Raw genomic sequence first — 24,908 nt, 5'->3', positions numbered from 1 at the left:
AGGGAGGGATTGGGAACAATTCCCTTCCCTCCCAGAGCTGCTTTGGTCTCGGCAGGAGCAGGAGAGGGAGCTCTTTCCTAAGCAGAGCCCTCTTCAGAGTTCATTCCTGCCGGCAGTGGGAGCTGATCCAGCAGAGCTTTCAGATCCCTGCTGAGCTCTGAGCTCCTGGAAGCACCCACAGAACCCAGCAGGGCTGCTGGGACTCCTGCAGGTCAGAGGGAGGAGCAGAAACTCCAAATAAACAACCTCAATATTAGGTCTGGCTCTTGCAAGACTTTTATTTCTCTTCAGCCAAATCGTGCAGGTTTTGGTCAACGTGATTGAGCATTTTAAAGAATGAAAAATTACAGTGATAATGCAGTGTATTACAGTGGTAATTACCACTGGATTGCAATGGTAATACAGTGAAAAATTACAGTGTAAATACAGCAGGTGTTTGTCTGGATCCTCTTCCATTCTCTGTTACTAAATCCTAATCTAAGTATTTAGATGAGCAGCAGAAAACCTCTATAGGATTAACCACAGCTGGCTCATTCACAGCATCTGCAGTTCTTGTTTTGTTCCCCATAGAAAACTAAAGATGAATCTTATTTTTCCTTTTATTTACTTTATTTTTTATTCTCTTTTCTCCCATGCTAAAATTGCTGTTACAGCATTCAAGCTGAAGGCATCCTGTACAAACATGAGAAAAAATTGGAAGTAAAACTACTGCCAAGCTTTAAAAGAATTCCTGGCCATAAAATATCCTAGGGAAAGGCAGATGCACAGCATTTTGACTCACACCTTTTATTAAAAGAAATTATAGGGGTCAGTGATGGTTCTTTATTGCCATGATTGTATTTTTTGCCAAGTCATGAAGGATTATTTAATGAAAAAATATAACATGCTGTGGAGTTTGCATACCTACCCAGATTCTACAGGTGGTTGGTTTTTTTTATAATTTTTGTTTTAATTAATCCATGAGAAAAGCAACATATAGGTGGCAGCAAATCTTCATTTATCCTCAGCTGTAAGCAGACAGCAGCCAGTTGAATTTCTCAGTTCACAGAATCCCACAACGCCAGGTTGGAAGGGACCTCAAGGATCACCTGGTCCAACCTCCCTTGGCAAAGGCACAGCCTAGACAAGGTGACCCAGCACCCTTTGTGCCAAATCTTAAAGGTGCCCAGGGTTTGGGAATTCAAAACTTTTCCCTGGGGGGATGGTTCCAATGGCTGATTGTTCTTTTGAAAAATTTTCCTCTTGTGTCCAATTGCAATGTCCCCAGGAGTAATTTGTAGCCATGGCCTCTTGTCTTTTCCATGTGATTCCTTGGAAGAAGGGAGTTTCCATCTTAATTGGAGCCAGGCTTTAAATGCTGGGACGTGGTGATGTTGTGCAAGCAGTGCACACCCATTTATACAGAAATATATCAGTAATTCCTCCTTCTCAGCAATTTTATTTAACTTAACAAATTCAAAATGACATTTATGTCTCAGTGCTACTTCAGTGGAGAATTTGAAACCCCTTTCAGGTAATTTTGATGCTCTTGTTTATTGTTCATTTTCAAAGGAGTATTCCCCTCTTTTTGTTGAGTCTCTGTTCCTCTCATTTGTGTGCAAGGCCAAATATAATGTGGATTTTTCACTACTTTATTTATTTTTTAAAGAGATTCTTGAAGGAAATAAAAACCTAAATTTAAAAGTACCCAGACTAAGTGACTGATCCAAGATTCCACCTAAAAATTGCTGTGTCTGTGGTTTCTTAAGGTTCCTAGGAACTTGGGAGAGATGATGTTGAGGGAACATCACTCAGGTCACAGGCAGCAAATTAATAAAGACTTTCCTGGGTCTTTTATCCTGGGTAGAGCCTGGAATGGCAGCAAGGAAAGGTTCTCTGCTTCCTTTAATATCTTGAGGTAGGGTTGGGCCAGGTGACCTCTAAATCATCCTGTGATTCTCCTTGGTGCTGAATCCCCTGCTGGAGGGGAATATTTATCATTAATCTCAGCACACAGAATAAAGAGTGAATGGAATGGAGTTCATGTTCTTTAGAAATTGTAAAGAAATAAATGGGTGTTGAAGTGGATGACTATCCTTGCATTAAAGACTTTCTATTGCTTTTCTGGAAAAAAACCCACAATGAATAATGACTTTTTTGGGAAGGTTACATGGGGTTAGAAGGTCAAGATTTCCCCATTTCACAGCTTGAGCAAACAAAATTGGAGAAAGGAAATAAAAACCCACTTCAGAACAGTTGAGAAACAGTTCTTTTGTCTTGACTACAGAGGCGTGTTGCAGTTCTTGCTCCTGCAGTCCCTGAAGTGTTTTCCCAATTTCCCATTAAGTCTATCAGTGCAAAGTGGGGTTGTTCTGTGGAAACCCTCCAGTTGTCAGCTGAATAATTTTTGGATGAGTAAATCTGAGCTGGCAGTTCTGCAGTGGGGTGCAACCACCTTTTGCTGAGTTAGAGGGACAGATTTGGTCTGTACAGCCCCATTTATCTTCTGGTAGTTAAAAAGAAGAACATGTGATACTTGAAATTTTGGTTTTCACATAGAAAGCCAACCAACTTCCCTCCCCCAGTTCCAGGAAAAACAATACAAAATTAAAATCAGAGCACTGAAATCAGAAAAAAAGGGTAAGACTTGACCAAGAGAGCAACAGGACTTTGCAGTCAGGACCTGAAGTTAAGGATATTTCCTAGGAACTCCAAGGGAAGGGCTCAGAATCAGAAAGGCACAAAGAACTGGGAGTGTCGTGACGTCAAAACAAAAATTTCCTGCTGCCATTAGTGAGAGAGGGATGCAGCAGTGAATCCCATTGTCCAGAGGCAGAGATGTGTGCAGCTTCAGGAGCAGGGAGGATAATTGATTCTGCACTCATCCTTCCATTGTGAGCAGTCCCCTGGATTACAGTTACCTGATTGTGCCTGACCATCAGCCTGGTTGTGCTGCTGCTCTCCTGCCAGCATTCTGCCAGGGCAGAGGGGTATTCCAGGCACCAGGGACTGGGTTATGGCTGTGGAGGTTGGATTTAGGTGCCTTTTCTGATGCCTCAGGTTTAGCTTTTCTATTTTCAGGTTCTGTGCTGCTTTAGTGTGTGGGTCTGAGCTTCACATCAGGGGATGGTGAACTCTCTGCACAGAGCAGGGAGACAAAACAATTCCTGCTCCAGCTGGGCACCAAGGACAAATGATCCAAATCTCAGCCCAGGAGCACAAACCCCGTGGGCTGCAGAGAGAAAAACAAGCAGGATGGGACTGCAGGGGCTGCAGCTGGGATTGGACACTGAACTGCAATGTGCACATGGAGCAGAGCTGAGCCCAGGGAGAGACCCCGGCAGCGCTCGTGCATTTTGGGACCATTTGGGTTCATCTTGGGTGCAGCCCTGGCTGGGCTCTGGTGCTGCCCAAGGTGGATCCATGGAGGAGATCCTTTGAATAAATCCCTGCTTTATTCTTTAGCTCTGTCCAGTCTCTGTTCTAGGTCAGCCTTCTCAAGGCATCATTTCCATGATGTCCCTCCCATGCTCTGTGGCTCCACCACCAGGAAAGTGCCAGTGAGCTCAGAGCCAGGGTTTCTCCTTCTGCCACCGTCTCTCTGCTGAGTTCACCACAGCTGGGCACTGTTCAGTGCTTCCCATTCCCAAAATATCCCTCCTTGTTTGGTAAGAAGCCTTTCCCTAGCAGTGCCCTGCGTTCTAACATGGATAGGGTTGGGTTAGGGAATTGCCACAGACACCAAGTGGAATATTGCTCATATTTCATAGAGTCTTAGAAATTATGGATGGAAAAGAACTTTTAGGGTAATTTCTTTCTATGGCAGATTAATCACTGCTGTATATATTTATATTTGCTGAAATACTTTTTCCAGGTTCTGTATGCTCCGTTCTCAAATGACTCAGGTGACACCTCTCCCCTGATAATACATTCACTTTCTTGCAGTTCCTATTATAAGGAATTTTTTTGTTGTTGTTTTTGTAGTCACCTTCCATTTGCTGTATTTTGCCCTGTTATCCATAGCTGAAGTTGATTTTATGACTGGTGTTTCTGTTCCTTGCTACATATTCACCTCTGTTAAAATACTTTAAATATTTTTCATGTTCCTTTAGGCATTTTTTGTCTGAAGATTGTACTGTCTGTTAAATATTTTTATCTTTGCTGCTCTGAACTTTTGCTGTTGTTTTTCTCTTAGGTTTTACTGATTTGTTTTTTATTTCCTCCATGTATTTAGGGTGTCTCTAGCATTGTCACACTGTGACTCTCAGGGCAAGAACTGCTACCTTCTGCTCCTGGCCTGATCCTCAGCATTATAAAATCACAGTGCAGGTGAACCCATTGTGTTAGTGAGAATTCTCCTTTTTCTCTTTCATATGTTCCAAAAAAAAAAAAAAAAGGGTCCTGAAAATGTCTTTATAGAAATAGGAAATCCCTAGAGATAAAAAATACAGATCTTTAAACAAATTCCTTAAATCCTTAAAAATATATTCAGGGTTGTTTAGCTGTTTTGTTTTTTTATTCTTTTAGATATCTGACACTTTAAAAATATTATTGTATAAATATTATAAGGACCATAACGCTTTCAAAATATTATTTTGAAAGCGTTATGGTTCTTAAAGGATTGATATTCATGCTCACTGTTATTAACAGGAATAAAACAGCTTATTTTCCATGTGAAGACTGAGCCAATACTTGTCAATTATAGAGGTTGAGCGCCTAAAACTGTAAATATCCTCTCCTATCTTTTTATCCTGCATCATCCCCAGCTACAATCTGGGCTGATCTGCATTAGCAGATTGGCAGAGAATATTGGCCATGAGTTCCTGAGCAAGTCCTGAGCAGGATTTGGTGTTCCTTCAGTCAGTGTAAGCAACAAAGCAGAGCACAAGCAACCCAGAAGGTTTCTGGACTGCACTGATCATTTCTTGACACAGTGAAATAGTTGAATTCTATGCCTGTTGAAGGTTAATATGTGAATGTCTCATTTCATAAGGAATACTAATTAATGTTCCAGCTTTAATGCTATTTTTTAAAAATAATAAAATTGAATTTTCAGCTGAAAGGAAAAATAGTTCCAGCAAAGTTATGTAATGTACATTATTTACCCAGCAGATTTGCTTGGCTTCAATCCTTCCTACTGTGCATTTTGGTGCAAAAGCAGGTTTTCTAGGAATATTCTGTATTATTTGCCTGGTGGGCTGCAATATTTCAGTGTTACTCACAAAATCAGTGTGTGGGATGGGCTGGCTCTGTCTAAAATAATGCCTGGCAATTTGGTGAGTAATGAAATTTTGATCCTGGGAGGTATTGACCAGTTCCTAGAAGCCCTCACCACCTGGCTAGCCAGTTCTGTGCAATGAGGGTGAGCTCCCACAGCCGGGTCATTTTGGACTTGATCTCATTTAAAACCAGCCAGAAAGCCCCAGATTATTCCAGGATCCTCAGTGTGTGTGTGAGCAATGCTTGAGGAATCAAATCAGTTTTTCCCACTGTGAGAGGAAGAGGATGCATTGGGCTGGGGTTTCTAGAAAGTAGGAGTTGAGTCAGAGTTTCAGACGAAAGAGCGGAAAGGAACGAGGGCTGGAGCAGCCCAGGAGTAAATTCCATTGGTGCATTTCCTTCCACCTTTGTCTGGGATCTCTGCATTGTCCTTCAGCCACACTCTGCATCATCTCCAGTGCTTGGAGTGGGTTTGGAGGCAGGAAACATGGTGAGAGCAGTGCTGGAGCAACCTAGGAGTAAATTAGGGTGGCACATTTCCTTCTGCCTTTGGGATTTCTGTGTTGTTCTTCAGCCACGCTCTGCATCATCTCCAGCTTCCCCCAGTGCTTGGAGTGGGTTTGGAGGCAGGAAACATGGTGAGAACAGTGCTGGAGCACCCCAGGAGTAAATTAAGGTGGCACATTTCCTTCCACCTTTGTCTGAGATCTCTGTTGTTCTTCAGCCAAGCTCTGCATCATCTCCAGATTCCCCCAGTACTCTGGAGTGGTTTTAGAGGCAGAAAACACGGTGAGAGCAGTGCTGGAGTAAATTAGGGTGGCACATTTTCTTCCACCTTCATCTGGGATCTCTGCATTGTCCTTCAGCCACACTCTCCATCATCTCCAGTGCTTGGAGTGGGTTTGGAGGCAGGAAACACGGTGAGAGCAGTGCTGGAGTAAATTAGGGTGGCACATTTTCTTCCACCTTCATCTGGGATCTCTGCATTGTCCTTCAGCCACACTCTCCATCATCTCCAGTGCTTGGAGTGGGTTTGGAGGCAGGAAACACGGTGAGAGCAGTGCTGGAGTAAATTAGGATGGCACATTTCCTTCTTCCTTTTTCTGGGGTCTTTGTGTTCTTCTTCAGCCATGCTTTGCATCGTCTCCAGTGCTTTGGAATGGTTTTGGAGGCAGGAAACATAGTGAGAGCAGTGCTGGAGTAAACTAGGGTGGCACATTTCCTTCTGTCTTTTTCTGGGATCTCTGCATTGTCCTTCAAGACACACTTTGCAACATCTTCATTGCTCTGGAATAGTTTTGGAGGCAGGAAACACAGTGAGAGCAGTGCTGGAGCAGCCCAGGAGTAAATCAGGTTGGCACATTTCCTTCCACTTTTGTTGGGGGTCTCTGTGTTGTCCTTCAACCACGCTCTGCATCATCTCCAGCTTCTCCCAGTGCTCTGGAGTGGGTTTGGAGGCAGGAAACATGGTGAGGACATGCTGGAGTAGCCCAGGAGTAAATTACATTGGCACATTTCCTTCCACCTTTGTCAGGGATTCTCTGTGTTGTCGTTCAGTCACACTCTGCATCATCTCCAGTGCTTGGAGTGGGTTTGGAGGCAGGAACCATGGTGAGAGCAGTGCTGGAGCAGCCCAGGAATAAATTAGGGTGGCACATTTCCTTCTGCCTTTGTCTGGGGTCTTTGTGTTCTTCTTGAGCCATGCTTTGCATCGTCTCCAGTGCTTTGGAATGGTTTTGGAGGCAGGAAACATAGTGAGAGCAGTGCTGGAGAAAGCTAGGGTGGCACATTTCCTTCTGTCTTTGTCTGGGATCTCTGCATTGTCCTTCAAGACACGCTTTGCAACATCTCCACTGCTCTGGAATAGTTTTGGAGGCAGGAAACACAGTGAGAACACTTCTGGAGCAGCCCAGGGGTAAATTAAGTTGGCACATTTCCTTCTGCCTTTGTCAGGGGTCTCTGTGTTATCCTTTACCCACACTCTGCATCATCTCCAGTGCTTGGAGTGGTTTTGGAGGCAGGAAACAGTGAGAACATTGCAGCCACACCTTCCTGGAGAGAAGAACCAAACCCTCCTGGAGGGGTTCTGGTCCCTTGCTCCATGGGGTCAGCCCGGATTTGATTCATCCAACTGGCAGCAGAGGAATGTCTGTCACACAAAACGGGCTCATCCGTGGGGAATATGGATTTAACTCACCCATGGATGAAAAGAGAGCTTGTGGTTGCCAAATCAGGAGTGAAAACCTTCAAGTGCCCGGAGTTGTGTAACACCTTTTATAACATAATGCTTGGACCGGAAAATAGGGCCTAAAATAAAAGTTATAAACTATTGTGACTTTTTTGTGGTGCCAATGGATTTATGGCAGCAGAGCCCATGGTGTAACATCTGTGGGGCTGCCATTTGCCCTTTTAGTATTTTTCCAGCACTCCATAGGAAGAGGCACTTTGCAATTACTGGAAATGACAAATGGCTTCTGTATAATTTCTTTATTTTTGGAAAGGAGGTAAATCTGGAGAGGTCCAGCCTCTTGCCTGAAATGCAGTCAGTCAGTTGAGAATTTGCATTAGAGGATCATGGAGGTGTGTTCCAACTCAAACTATTCCATGACTCTGTAGAATTACTTGCTCCTTAAAAAAAATCATTTGTGTGCAGGTAGCACAAGGAAGCTTTTTCACCCCATTTTACCCCTAAGATTACTTTACCAGGAGATAAAATCTCTGTGGGCTCACCAGTAACCTGTTTTTTGAATTTACCTTTTTTTATAATAAGATAAGAGAATACCCCATCCTCAGTATAAGCTTTTATCTCCCAGTTTAACACTTGATACTAGTTTTCAGGAAGATCATTTATATTGTTACCATGGTTTGGACTGTTAAAAATCTGAAGTTTCTGACAAGAAGTGGAAGGCCACAAATATTCCACATCCTTAAAAATTAAATGGCCTAAGAGTTGAAGGCCCAAACCAGACAGAGTGAGCACTTCATGGATGGTGAACAGAGCAGGGATTTGGATTAATCTACAGTGATGTGAATTGGTTGAGTGCCAAAATCTGGGAACCTTTTTCTGTGCCTTATGTAGTGTTTTGTGGGTGCTGTGCATTTTTATTTAGTGACACTTTTTTAAAAAAAAAAATTACTGGTTCTTGTTTATTTTGCTGCCATCAGTTTAAAGCTGATGAACATAATGGTGAGCTCACACTGAGCTCCTTGGAAATTCCAGTGGGAATTTCACACTCAAAATCTCTGGTGGAGAACAGTAGGAACAAAGCATCTCAGTTTTTATTAGAATTCTGATTTTGTAGCAGGAGATAAATATTTATTCACAGCCTATGGATGAGCTTTCTGTTCAGGTGAGCCCAAGCTATCAGGTACTTCAAACCACCTTGTAGCTCAACCTGTGATTATAGTAATTCTTTTTTATATACAAACCTTCCCAACAAAGATTTCACATCGTTACAGTAAAATTCAGCAGGAGAAATGCAGACTCATGTGTGAGGGAATCTATTTCTATCAGAAGTGACCACTTCTATTAGAAATTACCCTTTCAATGCCAAGTTTCTCATTTACCTGTTTTACATCTGTCAGTGTTCACAAATCTATCTGTCATCTCTTCACCAGTTAATTTTTCGTATTGCAAATGTTCAAGTCAAATCAGATGCAGGTCTTCACTAAAAAGGAAATTAGGGGAAATTAAGTGCATGAGCCTCTGTTACCTTTGTCAACCAGTCTTGCCAGCATGATAGAATTTATATTAAATTCTCATGACAAGACCTTTTTCCTGTAGAAAAATATTGATTGTGATCATGTCCTTTGCATCTTTACAATTTCTTTTAATAATTCTGACTTTTTATTTGTGCCCCAAAGCAGTGACAAACTGCACTATACAGAATGGCCTTTTTTACCCTTTTGCAAACAGCAATAGAGGCTATTTTTAAATTATCTACTCTGCAGATTTTATTCACTATTCCAAGAATATCAGATACATCTGCCTATTCTAGGTCCAGTAGAAAAGCTGTTGTGATCTGGCAATGAAAATGGGTTTTACCACCACAGTCACCTTAAAGCCACCAATGTTTAATTTTTAGGCCCCTTTGTTTATTTGACCTCTTGTGAGTGTTGGTGTAAATAGGAAATGGTGGAATGCACATCCATTATTGTGCCAAGGAGCTCCGTCTCTGTGAGTTCAACTCTTCTCTGTAAATCCATTTTCCTGCACTGCTTGGAGGCCAGAGAGGAATGTTCAAATATTTAGAGAAAGTACTGTATAGTATGTTTAGAATGAAACATATTTTCTTCCTGTCCCATTTTCCTGCCATGATGGATGACTTCCCCCTTCCCTAAGTGTTCCAACCAATTGGTTTTACACCTACAATAAATTTTCCTGGAACAGCAGCCCTGTGCTGAAATGGAAATTGCAATAAATGTCCTGGCTGTTTTGAGAAACACAAGTTCCCCTCAAGGAGGGGAACCTCCACCTGCAAAAATACCCCACTTAGGCAGAAAACACCCAACATTAATCTTGGATGTCAGCGCTTTCCTCAGCTTGATGGGAATTCTCAGCCTTGACAATTCCAAGCACTTTGCATCCCGGGCTTGGTTCTTCCTGGAATGGGTGTAGAACCAGCATCTTTTAGACTTTCCAGAGAGAATTAGCACCACAAAAACTGGTGCCAGGAGAGCCACGTGTGAATTGTACCATGGGTGGCTGTATTTTAATTTAGAAATGGAAACTGTAGTGCTGCATTAAGTGTCAGGATCACAGAATCACAGATTCACAGATCCACAGAATCACAGAATTACAAAATCACAGAATGACAGAATCACAGATACACAGATCCACAGAATCACAAAATCACAGAATGGTTTTGTTGGAAAGGACCTTAAGATCATCCTGCCATGTGCAGGTACACCTCCCACTAGACCAGCTTGATCCAAGCCCTGTCCATCCTGGCCTTGGAAGGCGTTAAAAAACTCTTGCAAATTTAGATAGAAATTGATTGACTGGGAAGAGGCACTAGGAAAGTAGAGAGAATAGTGTGCAATCTCAGACAAAACAAAAATGGCCTTTGGTTATGCCTGAGTGACATGACTTGGCTAAAAGTATTTTATTGGTGAATTAATTGTCATTAAGACCCTTCCCTTGACCAGGAGAGAGGAAAATAGTAGCAAGCAGCTACGGGAAGGGAATCTCAGCTGAAATTCATGTCAGGAAACACTGACTGTGTTGTAAAATACATCACAATCAACTCTACTCAATTCTGTATCACATAAAAATACAGTAATACTCAGTGGGAGCTCAGGGCTGCTTGTGCCACTACACAAATTTGCTCACAGTCCTCTTATTTTTATTGACCTGCTGGGCCTCCCATTTATTTTTACCTGAAGTTCCTAGAATGTGGGTGATTCATTTCCATTCTGTCTGGCCTGAATCAGGGCCACCCACATTTCATTGCCTCCGTCCTTTAACTTATTTATAGCTAAAAAGAGAAGTGTTTCTGTTCTTATAGTATCAAATGCTATCTGTGAGAAAGCTGCCAAAATGCCTTTAAACTGGGCAAATCCTGAGTGTGATATGTCTGTGTTCTGGTTTTATTATTTCATACTCTGAAAAGGAAATTAAGCTCATGGAAAGTATGTGACATGACAGCAGTTGTTGCTGTAATATCGTGCATACAAAGAATGTGTCTGAGGAAACTATTCCATTCTATTTTTGAAAGGATTGTCAGTGCAATTCCTTTTTTTCCAAAGCAAAAGCCAATGATACAGTATTGCTTTTTTGGGAAAAAAAGAAATAAAAAGTTAATTTTTGCCATTTTTAGAAACGGTTATTCAAAAGTTTTCCTTGATTCTGAATTTCTTTTGGTGTGATTTCAACAGGAAGAATAAAACCCATTTCATTTCCAAAAATCAAATGTTTTATTTCAGCTTTGACTTCACAGCCAGGTTTAAATGCTTAGTCCTTTTAGCAGTTATTCATAAGGATTTTAAGCTATTAATTGTGTAATATACAATTAAATCACAAGAGGAGTTGAACAACTGATCCCTCTTAATGGATTAAAAATACACCCTGGTAAAGGAGCCAGTCTAAGACCTATTACCACATTTATTATTTGGATATTTCAAATAGTTTAATGACTAATTTGAGTCTGACACTGATCCATGTCAGGGATTTAATTTTTATTTTATGATCTGATCTGTCATATCACACAAATGAAATGAGATTAGTGCCAGAACAGGACTGAAATCCCAAATCAAACACAGGGCTCTGTGCTGGCTGATTTTCCTGACAAACTCCTGGAGTGCAGCTTTCTTCCACTGAAAAAGACTTTTCTCTAAGACCATTTCTTTCTTACACCATATATTTATTTTATACAAAATAAATAAAATATGTATTAATTAAATTTTAAATTTATTATTAAAATAAAAGCACACACACATGTAAAAGTTATAGCCTTGTGTGGGAATTCTCCCTATTTCTTCTTGTTTATTCAAACACCTTTTCTCATTTAAAATGAACATTTTGTCATTAGTTTCTTGATTTTTTTTTTATGTAGGAAGTCTCCAACATTCACTGGCTGTAAAGAAGACCAGATGAAAGAAGTCTTAGATTTGGGTAAGTTATGTCAAGTTTCAGTTCAGTTTGGCTTTTGCCATCTTTTGTATTGTTCAGAGCAGCTGTAGCCAAATAAATACATAGGAGTGGCTTCTTTTGTAACTCTTAATTGATTTAGAGCAATTGCATTTGCTAAATAGACAAATCATTAAGAAATAATCAGACAAAGGCTGGCTCATGTGTTTTTATCTGCCCTTTCTGGCTAAAACTATTTTTCTTTTTATAAAGACAATAAATGTTAATTTTCATGGTGATGAGCCCCTAGCACTGGGTGTGCTGGGGAAAACAATTCTTTCCATCCAACACTTGATTATTTTTTTCTTTCAGTTGATGTTGAGGATGAAGAGACAACTGGAGAAGTCAATAAAACCTCAGATCTTTCAACACTGTATATGCTTCAAATAGTATCAAAGGCAATTGATATTTCTCTTGCAAAAGTAAGAGTAATTATGGTAAAAGTAAATAGATTTGTGAGGCTGTTATTTGAATTTCTTTAGCCAAAGCTGCAGTAGGTTGCTCTGTGTTGTATTTTTGAACATGTGCTGTATTCCTGAGTCTATTCCTTGTCCAGGTGACAGAGTAATTTAGGGATGCCTAAATTCAGAAAAATACCCTCATGCATCAGCCCACTTGAAGCACAGATAATAGCTTTAATTAATTAAGCTTGTATTATTTCTGATGCCCCTAGTCAGTTATTCATGTGTTTATTCTCCAATCCTTTCAACTGACAGAGGTTTATTATTCCCCTCTCACTGTTTCTGCCTTGCTTATCTCCCCTATTTTGAGCAGAGATGAAATTATTAAATACTTTTCCTTCCCATTCAAACAGAGTAGAAAAATACCCAGACCAAATAACGAGGGTATCTTCCAATTTAATTTCTAGATCAATGAGCTTAGAGTAACTCTACCAGCCCTGAGTAGTTTTATTTTTATTTCCTGAGCTCTGCTTTAACATTAGTGCAATTTATTCACTGTGGCTATTGCTGGCCATGGTCTGCAGTTTTTCTGGATTTGCACCACCTGAAATACAGAAATCAAACATTTAATTAGCATTTATCTTGTACAGGGTCCTTTTCTCCCTCATGTCACCACTGGTTGCTCTTCCAGCTGTTAAATTTCAGGCAATGCACTGGGATGCTTTCATGGGAAACCCTGCCCCAGACATTAGACATAAATATTTTCCAGTGCTGAGCAGCTCCCAGCATTACGAGTGGAAGGAATATGGCAGGAAAAGGAAAATATTGCTCCTTTTCATTGGGGTGTTGCTATTTACAGTATGGATAAAACAGAAGAGGATGGTTGTACAGTTAGTCATTACCCTTCCACACTCCTCCTTTCTTTTCTACAAATTTCTGTATTTTTGATTTATTTTTTAAATGAGAAAATTTTTTTCTTTCTTTTACAGGAATTAAAAAATCTTCTGTTTGGCTCCAGTCTTTGTTGCTTCAGTGAAGAATGGAAAATCCAGAGTTTTACATTTAACAATATCCCACAGCTAAAATATGGCATTGTGCAGAAAAAGGTATTGTAAATTCCTTCCTAACAGTGATCTTTGCTTTTTACACTGACTTTACAAAGGCTGTGTGTTTCAGCAGTGAAAAAAATTGCTTTTCTAAAGACTTTTCTCTTTCTTTAAACTGTGATGACCAGTGGATGTTGTCACCTTGTCAAGTTGTGATGGGACACTTGAGATGGATGGAGGAAAATGTGAAAAAAGCTGCAGAAAGTGTGCAAATGTGTGTGTGTGTGTGTGTGTGATGGGGAATTATTCACAGGGAGGAGGAGGAGCCACTGCAGCTGAAAGCTAGTGGTGGTAAAAGAATAAAAGAGCATCAACTGAGGGTGGAGTGTAAGAGAAAAATGACATGTGGGGCCAAACAAATTAAAGATGCAGCTTGATCTGACTCAAAATGAGATGCAGCAAGAGTTGCCTGGAAATGACATGGACATTTTTACTTGCTGCAGATACTGGGGTCAGGTGATGAGGTTCATTCCTAAAATAAAAGGAACAAACACCTTGCTGCCTCCCTGGGACAGTGGCACTGCTGGTGAGCTCACCTCTCCTGCAGCCACGAGATCCCAGCTCCTCCCTACAACGAGGTTTTAATTAATTCTCTGGCAAAGTCCAGCAGGGGGACACATCTGGAATGTCCAGCAGGGGTACACATCTGGATTGTCCAGCAGGTGGACAGGTCTGGAATGTCCAGCAGGTCCCTGTGTGACCACAGCTGGTAAAACCACCGTGCCATGACTTGGGCCAGCCTGGCCAGCACCTGCCCAGTTGTGCTAGTCTTGCATCACAGAACATTAACAAGAAAGACTTCTCTCCCTAAGTGAACTAAAGAAAGACTATTCTAGAGCTGGTAAACTGAAAATTTTAAGTTTTGTCTCTTTACATTGTCAGTAAGAAAGAAGAATTTTTAGGGGAAATGTCCTAAAAGTTTTGTTCTGATTCTTAATACTCTTTCTTTTGGTCACTGTTCATAAATTTTTCTTTATACCCTTTCAGAGTTTTGAGCCTGCTTTGCCTTTCTCCTAATCCTACCTCACAGCAGGAAATAAGTACATTCTAGCACATTCTAGTGAGTGCACTGGTTCTTGGCCAGCACTAAACCCACCACACTCATTGGTGCATTGGCCAGGAAATCTAAAATTGGCAAACCAAAACCACTACACCAGTCCAGAGAGATTTTTTGGTGCTCTCTGATCCAGTGATTCCTCTGAACTCTCCCTTTCAGCCCAGCCTGAGCACCTGGATCCCAGACAGAGCTTCACCCCTCTCTGCTCTGTGTTGCTCACCTGGTTTCACAGCTCAGCTCAGGGATCACCCCCGTGCCACCGGGTCATGGAGATGCCTCCAAAATCTTGAGAGATTTTGGAGATGGTTGAGATGGAGACCATACAAAACAACACTCCATTTTCAGAAGGCTTCAAACCCTTTTTATTATTGCATGCATGCTTTTTATACATTCTTACAAAACTCCTAAGTTTACTCATTAGTTAGAAGAGACAAAGTGTTCATTACAGGTTTCTCTTATTTATCCTTCTCTCTTTCCTGGTTTCCATGGCAAGGACCTTTGCAGGGAACACTTTCAGGGACAAACATGGCTCCTCCCATCAAACTTCTCTGGCTTACAGAAGCTGCTGCAAAACCTCCTCCACAAAAATCCACCAGATCCCTTGGAAGAACGGATCCTCCCCAGCTTTGTGATGCTTTTGTGCCAGCCCTGGGGCTGTGCTCCTGCTCCTGGGGTGTCCACACGAGGTTTCTCCCCTCAGGAGGAGGGTTCTGTGGAATTCAATAAACACTTGTAGGCTCCTTTTTCCAAAACACTCGTTAAAGCCTCTGTGCTGATGCAGAAAATCTTTATCTGGCCTGGGAGAAGTAGACCTTTATACAGAAATGAGAGGAAGAGAGGCTTTGAGGCAAGGACAATGGCTAATAAACATGTCATTAAGATGTTTAATTAACTTACCTCGTCTAGTTAAACATTTCATTAAGTTGGTGATCTCAGAAGAAAGCTGCTTATCTCACAAAGCCTAGTGAAAAAGAATATATTAAATCTTCATTTGAACTCCAAAAGGAGCCATGGCAGTGGTGGTCACTGGCCCACAGTAAATGTTACTTTGGTGTTTCCAGCCTGCAGAAAGGATATCTCATCACTTCCAGCCATTAAATTCCCCACCATGAATTCCAGTGCAGGAATGGTGTTCTGCTTAGATTGTGCCTGTTTCAGCTCGTTCATATATTTCCTCCTCACTTCCAAAATTCAATTCAGCTGAACAATTGTTCATTTCTTTCTTATGTTAAGCTTTTGTGGTGCTATAAGTAGATATTTAGAATAAATCCTGTCATTTCTTTTTTGACTAGGAGACTCTCCCTGATAGACTGACACAGACCTTGCTTTTTTTCCTTGCTATATTTCAGATTATTCACTCATCAGTTATTTAAATAAATCTAGAGGGGCAGAGTATGTATAATACAAATGAGAAATGAGGCGATGTCAGTATCTAAGCTATTCTAATTTCCATATTGCATTTACCTACAGGTCCCCTTCCCTTGGTGCTGCACTTAGGACAATCAGAGAATTAAACTGATCTTTAAATCCCATTGTGTGAAAACAGCAGGGCTGGCTGCCCTTCCCCTTCTTCTGCAGGGTTTGAGAGGAGTTTGGTGGGTGGCATTGTGGAGTCTGTGATGTCAGCCTTGTGTCCTGCATGTAGCCCAAAACCAGCTATGAATCCATAAAATTGGAAGTTAATATGGCATTTCTTGGTATTGTGATTTTTTTTTTTTACTCTGAGACTGATAATTGGAAGGATTCAAACTTTCTTGGTTTTCTTTCTCTTCCCCAATGAGACAGAGAGAGGGAGAATCTGAGAATCCATAAAATTGAAAGTTAATATGGCATTTTTCGTTATTGTGATTTTTTTTCCTCTGAGACTGATAATTTGAAGGATTCAGACTTTCTTGGTTTTCTTTCTCTTCCCCAGTGAGAGGGAGAGAGGGAGGATCTGAGGTGCTGTACTGAGACCTGAAACCTTTGTTTAGTGCTGCAGGTGGGAACAGGAGGTTGCTGAGGGGAGGTACAAGAGCAAGGCTTGTTTTCAGCCCTTGGAAAACACTCAGATTTGATTTCTCTCTGAAAATTAAACTGCAGCTCAGTAGGGTTCAGGAGGTTTTTAGTTCATGTAACCCAGATTTTAACAAAAGCCCACATTTCTTTTGACATTATAGATGTCTTGCTCTTTCCAGGAAAAATAGGCAAGAACCACAAAAACACTTAAAAACCCTGATTTTCATTGGGTTGCACAAAACCCCGGAGCCACAGAGAGCACTGTAAAGCCCTGCCTGGAGAGAGAGGGATGAAAGGATGGCTTTGGGCTGGGTGGGAGCTCCCAGGGGTTTTCCCCAGCATCCAGCAGTTTTTTGCTGATGGAGTGTCCCGTTTTCCCCCAGGGTGGCCCATGTGGGGTTCTGGCTGCTGTCCAAGCCTGTGTCCTGCAGCAGCTGATCTTTGCAGACATCAACAGGAACAAAGACACCCGGTAAGGCAGTGAAACTTCAGGGATTTTGCTTACAGAAGTAAAAAAAAAAATTATATAATTTTATTAGAAATAACAATTTTATTGTTATTATTAATTTTATTTCTCTGCTGCAGCCACTCAGGAGCCTTTTGAGTTTGAACTTACTGAACTTTTTTTTGCTTCAGAGAGAGACAGAGAAAGAAAGCAGCTTCTGATTTACTTGTGTTTGCTTCCCATGGAACTGTAGGAATGTACAAGTTGGTGTCTTATTTGTGTAATTGCTTGTGATTAACCCAAGAACCTCTACAAAAACCAAACAGCTTGAATTGAGGCCAATGAAAATTATTTAGCCTCGAGGTCCTCATGGAAATTGGATTTCAAACAAAAAAGTAATCAAGGTTTGAAAAACCATGAAGTTCATCCAGTGTTCGACACTTAAGAATCTCAACAGGGTTGAAAAATTAAAGTTGTAATGATTTTTTTTTTTCTTGTAACTGCTTTTGATCATTTCTGTTTAGACTCCTTAATGGAATTTGAATTTATATTCTGTATATTTTCTACTTGCTTTAAAGGAATTTTGTTAGGTGTTGCTGCTGACAAGGAAATTGCTTGGGCTGCTATAATAATGATGTACTTGTCACGTTGCTAAAGGAACATGGGTTACTGAATTAAATTATGGAAAATAATGCCTCAAAAATTACTTTGTTACCAGTTTTCATGTATTTGCCTCTTGTTTTCAATAAGACTTTAAGTCCTTTACAAAAGACTAATTCCACAAAGCCTCCCTGTGCCTTAAAGGAACAAAATGTTTAATAGGGAAAATTTTAAAAAAGGGTTTATGCTGCCACCACCTTCTTTTATTTGCGACCTCCATTAGTCTGACTTTGATTTAGTCTGAAGAGAAGCTTTCATGCTGAGATCCTTCATTACCTTACAATATAAAAATGTTCCTCTTGTATTAAATTTTGGCCTTAAATACCCATTTTTCTGTTTGGATGTGTGTAGGAAAATGCTGTGGTATGTGTTGATATTCCTTAGTGCTGCCTGCCTTACCCTTAATGTAAATTCATTGTTTGGGCCATTTTTCATCAATATTGGAAAGAAACAGGTACCTGTAGAGGATCATTATTTTTCTTCAGCATCCAGGATGGGAAGTGACAGAAATTATCCTGCAAAACTTTAAGATTCTAATTCAGATTATAATGAGGGCAGATTTTTCAAGGTTCTTGTCTACATAAAAGAAAAACCTCAGAAAATTTCTTACAGGGAACTCAGTGCATACTTAGATTTTATGACCAGGGATCTCCACAGAAGAATTATTTCTGGCTGTGAAAACCAAGAATTGCTTTCAGCTTTGAGGACAGCCTTTGATCATCTGCTCCTTGGTCCCTTTGTGTCTCAGGTCATCCTTAGTGAAAACAGAGATGAGAATTTCCCTCTTGCAGCATGGTTCAGAGATCATACATGAAATAAAATTTTGTGGCACCCAAATAAGTGGATGGAGGCCAGGTTCTTCAAACTGGATGTCCCAACTTGTGCCATCTCCAACAAATCCTGTTTACTTGGCAGAATTTTCCTCTCCTGTTTTCCCCTTTATTATCCACATGGTTTTAAAAGATTTTTGGTTTTTATTTGTGAGATAAGCATACTTTTTTATGTAGCGTTTGCCATGGGCAGAAGCTTTCAGCAGGCAGAAGGAAAGGGAAGTCTCAGAGCTTCAAATGAGAGGATAAATATTCCTTTCTAACTCTAACCTGGATTTTCAAATTATCTACCACTTCACAGGAAGTGTTTGATTTCAGGCTTCTTCAACACTCAAGAAATAATTATCATGTCTCCTTCTTCCTCTGCCTCCTCTCTCAGACACAGAAATTACTTGTGATTCCCATTAATTTCTGGGTGTCTGTATTGGAACACAGGCAGAGATAAGAAAAAGTTGTGATTATAATTTTTTATTTAACTTGAAAACTCTCACCAATTATTTCCCATATCTCACATCCTTCAGAGAGGGAAACATTTTCTAAATTAACATTATTTTCAAGGGAGACATTGAACTTGAAAGTCTGTTTAATTTTTTGATCTTTGGTGTTTCTTGTTTAGTCTTTTGAATTATTAGATCTTTTACTCAAACAGTGGGAACAGGTTTTGTCCTCATCTCCCATGCTGGTAACACTCAAAAACTGATAAAATCTGAATTTCAAAGACTGCCATTCTTGTAACCTCTAGAGAAAACTCCAGTTATGTTCTTCCCAGGGGCATGGGGTTTTTGGCCATTTCTTCAGTCTCATGGATATTGGGTTTATTCTCAAATCTGCCAGTTCTCCACTCTGGGACTTTCAGCCTCCTGGTCCTAAAATGTTTTAGGTCTTGACTTTGGGGCACACATTATCTTAAAAAAAATGCGAGCAGCTTTTAGTGCCGATAGTACTTAGGAGAAAGTTTAGTAGTGGGTAAAAACATCATGGTGTAGATTTGTTTAAAAGGGTTAAGAAGTAAAAACTTGAGAAAGAAATGAAGTATGAATGCCTTTAGAAACTAAAAATCAAATTTAAAACATAATCCTGTTGGAGAATATTGAAAGTGTTATTACAGATTTAAAGATGAAGTAGCTTCTCTTGTCTATTATTTGCCAATATGATATTGTTCCCTGAAGCATTTACCTGCCTTTTTGTCCAAGTAATTAAAAATACATTCTGTGGAAGAGAGCTCTTTCTTTTAGGAGATCAGGGTGTGATAGCAAATCTGTGCTTAACCACTTCCTGCTGTTGATCATACCTTATTTACTCTTCTCCTCATTTTCATCCATTGCTTTTAATGCTAAAACCGATTTTATTTTAATAATTCCTCATAAATCAGACACTGCCTTAAGTAATGATCTCCTGGAAGTGCAGAATGTGAATTTCATCACTTAAGTTCACCTGTGTGACAGGAGCAGTGTCACAGAACACACAGACATGGCAAGTTTACAATTATTTATAACCCTCATTAGGAGCAACATAAACTCATGGAGATCCCCCAAAAAACAGCAGCACAGAGCTGTTAACACTTGACTTTGGTGAATTAATGTCCTTCCAATGCCTGTTTTCCTTCTGACTTGACAAGAAACCCACCCAGTGTGCCCAGTTTGTTCTGCAGCAATCTGAAGAGAGTTTTTCTCCCTACAGCTCCCTTCACTGGGTCTGATTTTCTCCAAGGTCCAAAGCACTTTCTTAGATGCCTGAAATGAGGTTTATCCTCAGAGAATGGTTCCAAAAAGCCCAGTGGTGACATCGGTGGCCTCTCCCTCTGCAGGTGCTGAGCAGCCTCAGCCCAGGGTGTGCCCTGGGTGCTCTCATGGTCTCTCATTCCCAGGGAAAGGTGGGGTTCAGCTCTACCTTCACCCCTGGAATGTCTCCCCAGTGACAATGCCAGCTGCCTCTCCAACTCACAGCATTTTTGGCCATCCAGGTTGTCTCCTTCTCAGCTGTGGAAGAGCTGAGTCACCTAAATAAAGATTTTATTGATGGAGCCATGTTATTAACCATCATAAAACTCTCTCTAAAGATGCTTTTGTTCTTTTAAGGACAAACCTGCCCTGAATCTGTTTTCCCTGACATTTTGCTGCTTTCTCTCTCCTTTATTTCCTGGACTGCAGTTGTCTCCAGCCCTCAGAAGCTCACAGGACCAAGTGCCTCTCCCTGGCTCTCGCTGACATTCTGTGGCGTGCGGGGGGCCACGAGAAAGCCCTGGTGGCACTGTGAGTAGGAGAAGCACTTTCAGTCACTGTACACTGCCCTTGCACCTCTATCTGTCCCAAATCTACCTAATTTACAATAGAAATGCTTTGTAAGCTGCATTTTATACCACCTAAAACAGCCTAAGGAGCAATAATGTACAAATAATGTAATTTCTGCTGCTCCAGCAGCTGGGACAGAATAGACAAAACATTTTGAAGTTGCTGTGAAAGATCCTGGATTGGATTTAATTGATTGTAGGGATCCTCCAAAATCTTCTTATTAAGAATTATTCTTCCAGATGCAGCATTCTGCTGCTGTATTGCAGGATATTCCATTATGGCTGGAATTAAGCTCCTTTTGCTGAGTTTGCCTGCTTGGTTTGTGCAATGCAATTAGGCTGCTTGTACACAAACCATCCAACTTTTAGATCCCTAGCTTTGGCTGCACTGGAACCTAAAGGACATTTTTAAGTGAGTCAGATTTTGTGGTCATAATTAATTTCCTTTATTAGATCAACTAAAATAGTTGCAAAATAACAGAGAGGCTTTGGGACACAGAAATCCTTCATAAATCTGAAATAGAAGCAGCAAATTCAAAGACATTTCAAATGATATTTCACATATTTTATATCTCAAAGCTGCTTCCTCTGTGATATTTTACATATGTTCTTCTGCTTGTTTGAATGTCATTACTCTAAAAATATTTTTCAATAAAAACTGTCATTAACATCTTATATTTATTGTCTTTCTGTACGGAGAAATTTGTAATTCATGTTAGACTGAGAGAGCACAGCAAAAATAAAGTGTTTTACTGGTAGAAGTTTGATTTGCAATATAAACTTATTCACAAGAAATCTTTTTTTAAAAAGTCATTACAAATAATAATAATGCAAATCTTTGGCACATCATTCAGCTGATATAACGTGTTGATTTCTCTTGAATGCCATTTTCTTCCTTTTAACATGAATTTTGTCTGAATATCCCCTTCAGGCCATCAGGAAGACAGCAGTTCACTCCCACAGGGAAATACAAGGCAGATGGAATCCTAGAAACTGTAAGGCTCTGTGTGACTCCCATGCTCCAGATCCTCTTTCTTGCTTTCCCTGTTTCACTTCAATGAATCTGATTTCTGTTGCTCTCCTAACGTTTTAAAATCAGATTAGTTATGATCCAAAACCCAAGAGGAAATAAAATCCCATAGCCTGCCTGGCTCTGAGTTGTCCCAGTGGCTGTGGGCAGTTGGGCTCTCTGGAATCCTTTTTTAAAATCTTTATTTACCTTCCAAAGCTAAAAACTCTGCCTGCTTTTAATGGCACACAGTAAAAATGAACGTGGGCCCCTCCAATTGACCATGAGCATGAAAAGGCTCTATTTTCTTCTTGTCTTACACAGAATTCTTTGCCTTTTTTCCCCCCTCCAGAAGCTCCAAGTGGCAGAACACTTTCCAGTTATGCCTTGTTTCCATCCCAGGCTCTCTGATGGCTTTGCAAGCAGCGCTGCCTCCAGCCAGGCTTCAGTGGTTGCAGGAAATGTTTTTGGCCTCCTAAATGGGGGAATGGATGTCTCAGAAAATCTGAGGATGGAAAAACAGGCAAAGAATATTGAAGTGAGGGCCTGGATCTGTGAGCTCTCCTGGATTTCATGTTAAATAGGAATACTCCTATTCTCTGAGTGCGGTAAATGCCTCACCACAAAGGTACAAACCCCTGAGCCTCATGCCCATCCTGTGTCTTCTAAAGCTGCAGTATTCCTCTGTCCTAGGGATTGTTTTTCATTGCATAGACAGTGCTTAAAATTGAATCAAAGCGTCTGTTCAAGAAACTTAAAAATCATCAAAAAGCAGCATTGAAAAATTCAGAATATATCAGGTTTTGAGGTGTAATTCTATGAAAAGCGACAACAGTAAGAGTTAGATTTCATTAGATCTTTATTTCTTTTTGTTAGTTCAGATCTTTCCAGGCAGTTTGAAAGTTTTGGCTGCTTCATTTCAACTTTCAGGAGTTGCTGTTTTTTAAGCCACCTTTTTTCCTTTAATTTCTTCCCAGCTAATACTTCACAGTGCTACAAGATACGAGGACTTGATTGTATTTCTGCAGCAGAATATTCACCAGGTATTCTGTTTAATTATATATTAATTAAACAAATTGTGGTTCAGCTGCCAGCCTTTGTGTGTATTGCTCTCACACAATGTGTTCTGGACTGTTTCTGCCACTCCATGGACATGTTTTGCCTTTTAACAAACACAGCAACAAATTCAGCTTTAGCATAAATCACAGCAGTTCCTTCAGTTCCATTTGCATTTCTGTAGAATTGGGAAAAAAAAATTATACACAACAAACAAAATAGCACCAAAAATCCTAGACAAACAAGCAAAATAACACCAAACTAACACACCTTTTCTTTTCCAGTTTGAAATTGGTCCCTATGGCTGCATCCTCCTGACTGTGTCTGTCATCTTATCCAGATCCATCAACCTGTGAGTGCCTCTCTAGCCTTGTTTCATAAACTGCAAAGTGAGCTGGGAAAAGGAGAAAAATCCACGGTGTGCTTCAATCTCTGGCCTTTTTAATCTGTCCTGGTGTTTGCTCTGATAAATATGGGGGGTTGTGCAGATTTAAACACCTAATCTTGGCTTTTCTTGTCGTATACACACACTTGTGTGTGTGTATAATTTTATATATATATATTGTAGTGGTCAGTCCACCACATCTGACATCAAATGCTCCATCTAACCATTAAACATTAGGAATCATTCTGAAGATGTTTTTTTGTTCTCTTTACCTTGACAGCTCAAGCAAGACTTATTTAAAGGGTTATTTATTTCATATAATTCTGGTATCTTAGGTAGGGGGGAATAACCTGTGATGACTTCCCCAGTCTCTGTCAGTGATAAAAGGAAAATCCAGGATAAAATGGGTGAGGCAGCTCATTTTTAGGTAGCTGTAAGGAATGCATGACAGATCTGCTGTCAGTTTATTACTGTCATGGATATTCTGACTCTAACTCATGGGAAGTGCTCATAACCTCCTTAAAAACTCCCTGAGGCTTGCCCAGGCACAGTGGCATTTAACTGAGTTTTTACACAGGCTGAAGGTGTTTCTGTGCTGCTGTGAGTGTCAGTGGGTCAGGATATAAAGTCAAATTTTCACTGCTGTGAAAAGCCCCAGGAGCAAGGGGAAGCTGCTCCCTGCCAGTCTGCAATAAACAAGTGACAGGGAGAGAGCAGCTGCACTTGAAAGCAGCACGAGGCTGATTTATGGGAGCTTTGATTTCTTGCAGCTCTGCATTGTCTTGGCAAAAACCAGCAACTTAGTCCAAATTTGAGATCCACAATCAGTTGCTCACCTGCTGGGATCCCAGCAAGGGTTTGCAGATTGAGGTTTTTTTTGTTTTATTGTAATTTCTTCCTTTCCTTTGCTTATAGTAACACCACAGCCCTTGGCTTGGCTCCACTTTTGTACTTTAACACAAATTATGTGATGATTTCAGGGCACATGCCATTTATTCTCATTTTTCTGAGCTGGTTACGACAGAGAGGTTCAGATTAGTAAAGTCACTTGTGCAAGTAATGATCTGTAGGTTCATAATTGCTGCTGTCTGCACTGCTTTGCTTGCTGTAAAATGATAAATTTTCTTTAATCATTTAAGCAAGGATATATTCTCCCTCATCACCTCCCAGTTCCTACCAGCTGGATTATGACAAGGCCAATCAATCATCTGTGTTTTTATTTGGGGGAGCTGTGCCTAAAGTGAACATGACAATTCCTTTGGGTGCCTGTTTGCATTTTAAACTACCTAAATATTTTTACAGATCTGATCCAGAATTTCAGAAGGGTTTATGAAGTGCAGTTCTGTTTTGAGGAATTGCCATGATTTTCTCACAAAACTTCATTTTAAAGTACTGTTTCTCCTCTAGCTTGTACTGTGTAAGACACTGCATTGGTACCTTTTTTTTTTACAATAAATAGGAATTTTTCTGTTTTTAAACACAATGGAAGGTGGTTTTAGACCTTTGCACAATTTTTTTTTAGAAGTGCAAGCTGAATTTTGTTTATGTAATCTTCAGCAATCGATTTAGCTGCCTATGTCACCTTGCTTCTCTTAGGATATTAAAAATATCAAGACAAATAACTCAGTGCTGATATCCTCAAGAAATATGTACCATTCAGAGAGTGTTACCAGCATGGTAAGCAATTATTTACATAACTGGCATAGTTCTGGATGAACAGCTGAAGACAAACAAGAGTTGGTTTAGATAATGGAATTTCAGCCAGTAATAGATCTCCCTGGGATTGTTCTGCCCCAATTTTTGGTTTTTGGTTTTATTTGACAGAAAAATCAGCAGGTTTTTAC

At 40.3% G+C, this 24,908-nt stretch overlaps 1 protein-coding gene across 1 annotated transcript in view; it reads left to right on the top strand.

Moving 5' to 3' along the window:
* MINDY4 (MINDY lysine 48 deubiquitinase 4) overlaps positions 1–24,908 on the top strand; it is a 76,557-nt gene that overhangs the window by 14,835 nt on the left and 36,814 nt on the right. Inside the window, exons 8-15 of the mRNA XM_064421545.1 lie at positions 11,754–11,812; positions 12,140–12,249; positions 13,218–13,334; positions 16,773–16,861; positions 20,475–20,576; positions 21,546–21,609; positions 22,601–22,666; positions 22,964–23,031. Of these exons, the coding sequence (XP_064277615.1) occupies positions 11,754–11,812; positions 12,140–12,249; positions 13,218–13,334; positions 16,773–16,861; positions 20,475–20,576; positions 21,546–21,609; positions 22,601–22,666; positions 22,964–23,031 (675 nt within the window). The remainder of the gene's footprint in view (positions 1–11,753; positions 11,813–12,139; positions 12,250–13,217; positions 13,335–16,772; positions 16,862–20,474; positions 20,577–21,545; positions 21,610–22,600; positions 22,667–22,963; positions 23,032–24,908) is intronic.

The sequence above is a fragment of the Passer domesticus genome, chromosome 1, assembly GCF_036417665.1.
Source record: "Passer domesticus isolate bPasDom1 chromosome 1, bPasDom1.hap1, whole genome shotgun sequence".
Classification (NCBI taxonomy): domain Eukaryota; kingdom Metazoa; phylum Chordata; class Aves; order Passeriformes; family Passeridae; genus Passer; species Passer domesticus.
This window is presented reverse-complemented; position numbering and strand designations above follow the sequence as displayed.